General features: G+C 37.3%; 2 protein-coding genes across 2 annotated transcripts in view; both read right to left on the reverse strand.

Moving 5' to 3' along the window:
- The window catches only part of LOC137614348 (facilitated trehalose transporter Tret1-2 homolog), a 34,278-nt gene that overhangs the window by 25,109 nt on the left and 4,169 nt on the right, over positions 1 to 5,000 (reverse strand). Inside the window, exon 3 of the mRNA XM_068344121.1 lies at positions 3,644 to 3,806. Coding sequence (XP_068200222.1) covers positions 3,644 to 3,806 — 163 coding nt within the window. The remainder of the gene's footprint in view (positions 1 to 3,643; positions 3,807 to 5,000) is intronic.
- On the reverse strand, positions 226 to 2,313 carry LOC137614349 (facilitated trehalose transporter Tret1-like). The gene is made up of 3 exons (XM_068344122.1): positions 1,559 to 2,313; positions 833 to 968; positions 226 to 478 (listed from the first exon to the last, which is right to left on the reverse strand). The coding sequence occupies exons 1-3, from the start codon at positions 2,302 to 2,304 to the stop codon at positions 296 to 298; spliced, it is 1,065 nt and encodes a 354-aa protein (XP_068200223.1). The 5' UTR covers positions 2,305 to 2,313; the 3' UTR covers positions 226 to 295.

Consider the following 5,000-nt stretch of genomic DNA (forward strand, 5'->3'; position numbering starts at 1 on the left):
TAAAAGGATTCTCAACAGTAGAATTCTCAACAGTAGGACTCTCAATAGCAGGATTCTCAACAGTAAGACTCTCAATAATAGAACTTTCAACAGTAGAACTCTCAACAGTAAAACTTGCAACAGTAGGACTCTCATAATAGGACTCTCAACAGTAAAACTCTCAACAGTAAGACTTGCAACAGTAGGACTCTCAACAGTAGAACTCTCTATAGCAGGACTCTCAACAGCAGGACTCTCAACAGTAGAACTCTCAACAGTAGGACTCTCAATAGCAGGACTCTCAACAGTAGGACTCTCAGCCTACCCTCTCCCCACTAGTTTCTTTCAGCAGGCAGTAGATGTAGAGAATTCCTGTTGCAGAGACGCTTGCAAAGAACCAGTACATGCCAGCCTGTGTAAGCATAGCCTGCATCGGACTATACACCTGCAGGATGGCAAATATCTGTAGACTACCTATAACCATACAGACAGATGTTCCCTGTTTGGAAAAATAAGGTAATTTTTCAATATTATTATAATTATCATCATTACTTGCTGAGCTACATCCCTAGTTGGAAAAGCACGATTCTATAAGCATGTAAAGAAGTCTTTGAGAAAGTGAATGGAAGTATGATTACACACACATACATATATATATATATATATATATATATATATATATATATATATATATATATATATATATATATATATATATATATATATACCCATTTAAGATAATCTATGGACCATATCAGTGAAATATACCGTTCCCAACAAGAGCATAGGAGAGAACATAAAGCTAAAAGGAAAATTTTGGGTGGCCAAACCACACTAGTGACATGATTCATACCTGTGATCGTAAATTAGTCGGGAACATTTCGGCGGGCAATATCCAAACAAGTGGCCCTATGCCCATGCCGTGGCCAAAAGCTGCCACCATCAGGAGCACCAAAGGAAGCCAGTCCTTGATGCTTATTATAGCAGATCTGGAAACGTAAATATATTTGTTAGGTGAGATTTAAAGGTTCATTGGACATTGGAAATTTTTTTTAGGGACCATATATATGTTTATTCTGGTTCTAATTAAGAGAGAGAGAGAGAGAGAGAGAGAGAGAGGAGAGAGAGAGAGAGAGAGAGAGAGAGAGAGAGAGAAAGAGAGAGAGAGAGAGAGAGAGAGAGAGAGAGAGAGAGAGAGAGAACCAAATGAGAATAACCTTTGTTGAGGATTGTTCTGGAGCAAGGTAGTGATGGACGATGTAACTGTTATTTCTAGTACATCTTCCATAAATTAGCTGAAAGATTTAAAGACCTAATGTGACATTAGCTGATGTGTGTGCGTTGGAAGGGGGGTAAGGGGGAGAATGTAATGTCAAAAGCAAAATACGAACTCGTTGGTAAATAAGAAAATAAGTGAAGATGAGTATCTGAGTAGAAAAAAACGATCAAATTCTTCCATCGTTTTGCGAAGAGCCATTCATATAATTTAGTCTAGAATGATGAAAAAAAACTTTTTTTTTTCAAATTATGTAATCTTTTCGTGACCTTAACATTTAATTATTTTGCTAAAAATCCTCACCCGTCCGTTATGGCATCACTAAGTGTAGCATTTTGTACACTGTAAGCGAATTTCAGGAGTTCTTCCTTTTGAGGTTCAATTAAGGAAGGATCCGTATTGAGCAGGTAAACAAACATTCCCAACGACGCATAGGCAACTGTTAACACTAATAAGGAGGCCATTATACATCGGCGTCGGCCACAGTAGTCCAGAATCATCGTCATGAAGAGGTTGCCAAAGAAAAAGACACTAATAACCATAAGGGTCGTGTACTTCTCGTCCATGGGCAATCCCAACTGTTGGAGTTGCCGAGTCGCATTCACCCACAATATGTGCGTTCCACAGAAGGTGTGGATGAAGAAGATCCCGGTCATCAATGCTATCTGCTTCAGGTGCTGCTTCTGCAGTAAGCCCCTGTACCCCTGGCTGTCGCCGCTATTAGTGTTATTCTTCCGCAGGTAGCAGAGTTCTTCCTGGATGTCTGCTTGAGCGCCCCTCAGTTTCCGTAGGACCCTCAGAGCCCTTTCGTCCTGGCTCTTCACGGCGAGGAACGATGGGCTCTCGTGCAGGGTGGATACCATCAGGCAGTGGCCGAGCAGGAGGCCGACGCTGATGAAGGACATGTAATACCAGCTGAGGATGGACCCCAGACATATGTTGAATATGCCTCCAGCCATGATCAGCAGGTTGGAGATCGTACATAGGGTTCCCCTGATCGACACGTCCGAGATTTCCGAAGCGTACACGAATACAGCGATGTTACCCATGCCTACTGTCATTCCCTCCAAAAACCTACAAGAAATGAAACGATATAATATATTTATATATATATATATATATATATATATATATATATATATATATATATATATATATATATATATATATATATATATATATATCTGCCTTTACGTCATTAAAAAAGTGTCATAAGAAGATTATTGTACAACATTTCGATTTATCGGGTTTCAGCTAGTGTTTTGATCCCTGGATATCCGGGAACCCATTCATAGAAGAGTGGACTAGTGGCCGGTATAGGACAGGAGAGATTCACAAGCTAGCAAATGCGTACCAAGTGCTGTATCACTGAAGAACATGCATATATTCCTCTCTGTATTTACACGTGGTAGTTTGTAAGGTAAATATCTCTGATCACTGACAAGATCCTATCCTACTTTTCTGTTTGATCAGAAAGAGTAAAATACGTTTGGCCCCCAAAGAAAAGCTTGAAGGAAATTATATACTCTTATCAAATAAATAATTAGAGGTAATTATTTATGTGTTGGAAGACCAATTAAGTTCCCTTTGAGTAAGATATCAGGCTGTCTATCTTTATAAAGGAGAGACAATTTTCCTCATTTGGATAAGAATTTCTTCTTAGTCAAAATTACTGAATATGTATATTTTTGTCCCATGGCATCCTACTTCAATTGATGTAAAAACCATTGACTGAATCTATTCTTGATTCTTTGTTAAACGATCTGGATGGCTGATTAAATCTTTGTTCCGGCTTTGTTAAACAGAAACTGATAACTAAGAAGAATGAAACAACATTATATAAAAAGCACCATAACTCTCCTCTCTACCTGAACTTTCGTGAAATTTCTGCAAAGTTCTTTTTAAACTAAGAAAAAATATACAACAGATGACCAAAATACGGTAGAATAATAACAAAAGACCACTCTAAGATTATGTTATCCTTACTTCTTAACCCTTTCACTGCCAGTGGTGAATTCAACAAAACTGCTGATGTCGCAAAATCTTTCACGACCACACAAATCCTTACTTGATATTTATCGGAGGGCTCTCATCAAGACATTTTCAATAAACACCAACTTGCTATGGTTTGGGTGATTTTAAAAGATATTACCTCTCTCAAATTATGATTAAGTCACCAATGGCTGTAAAATGGTTAAACCTACCCCGGCCTAGGCAACAGTACCCCGCCAAATCTATCCTATCTTACGATCCCTTCACATCTAATATCATTCCTTGTAAGTCGTCAAACACGACTAATGGAATACTGTAATTACCAACGCAACAAACAGTACATTTCATTCAAATTTTAATTTTATACATCTTAAACAAATAAATGGTTTCACTCACCTGCCTATTACGATCATATAGGTGTTGACGGAGAGCGCGATAAGAGAAGAGCCGAATATTCCCGGTATGGCAGTGATGATCAACGAATATTTTCTACCCACCAGACTGAGAAAGACGCCAGCGATTAGGAACCCAACGAGGCTGCCAATTTGCGTCACACTGGCTGAAAGGGTAATGGGATAGGATGAATAAACATGGATACAAAACCATGAATGATTAATAAAACAAAATCATAACCCTTCAAAACATTAGGAAAACAACTATGAAAGCTGTAATCACATAGTATATCAATGTAACAGTGATGCAAATCACTCGTTTTCAATTACATCCATTCGCCAAGCACATAATCTACTAACTAAATCTATTTCCCTAGGAGGTGATTAGCCAAGTTACTAATGCAATCCCCTTATAAATCTATTGGCCAAAAGATGTAATTCACACACCTATGAAGTCCATCAATGAGAAAATATAATTCCCTCACTTGATCCATCACCCATCTCTACAATTCACCCACCTACTAAATCCAGCTGGCAATGATATAATTCAATCCCATACTAAACCCGTTTGTTGAAAGATATAATTACCTTTTATACAAAGTTCATTTTCCAAAAGATATAATTCACTCACCTACTAAATCCTCTTACCTGAAGCTATAATTCATCCACCTACTAAATTCTTTTACATTAAGCTATAATTAATCCCCCTACTAAATCCTTTTACCTTAAGCAATAATTCATCCCCCTACTAAATCCTTTTTACCAGAAGGTATAATTCACCCACCTACTAAATCCTCTTATTAAAAGCTATAATTCAGTCGCCTACAAAATCCTTTTACATAAACCTATAATTCACTTATCTACTAAATCCCTTTACCTAAAGCTATATTTCACCCACCTACTAAATCCTCTTATCAAAAACTATAATTCACCCACCTACTAAATCCCTTTACCTAAAGCTATAATTCACTCACCTACTAAATCCTTATATCTAAATCTATTACTCACTCATCTAATAAATCCTTTTAACAAAAGCTATAATTCTCTCCTCAACTAAATCCTTTTACCAAAAGCTATAATTTACTTACCTACTAAATCCTCTTACCTTAAGCTATAATTCATCCACATACTAAATCCTTTTACTTAAAGCTATAATCCACCCACCTACTAAATGCTCTTATCAAAGCTATAATTCACCCACCCACTAAATCCTTTTACCAAAAGCTATGATTGATCCACCTAATAAATCCTCATACCTAAAGCTATAACTCACCCCCCTACTAAATCCTCTTAAGGGGGCCGTCCGCCATGTCCGCCATTTTTTTTTTTAACGATCCAAAATTCTCCATTTCTATATATGT

The sequence above is a fragment of the Palaemon carinicauda genome, chromosome 20, assembly GCF_036898095.1.
Source record: "Palaemon carinicauda isolate YSFRI2023 chromosome 20, ASM3689809v2, whole genome shotgun sequence".
Classification (NCBI taxonomy): domain Eukaryota; kingdom Metazoa; phylum Arthropoda; class Malacostraca; order Decapoda; family Palaemonidae; genus Palaemon; species Palaemon carinicauda.

What these genes read in the sequence shown, in the direction of transcription:
- LOC137614349 (XM_068344122.1), bottom strand. Translation starts at nt 2,304, where the DNA reads ATGGGTAACATCGCTGTATTCGTGTACGCTTCGGAAATCTCGGACGTG. An exon ending in AGTGATGCCATAACGGACGG is followed by an intron (nt 969 to 1,558) that starts GTGAGGATTTTT and finishes TTACGTTTCCAG; the next exon opens with ATCTGCTATAATAAGCATCA. An exon ending in CGACTAATTTACGATCACAG is followed by an intron (nt 479 to 832) that starts GTATGAATCATG and finishes TTTTCCAAACAG; the next exon opens with GGAACATCTGTCTGTATGGT.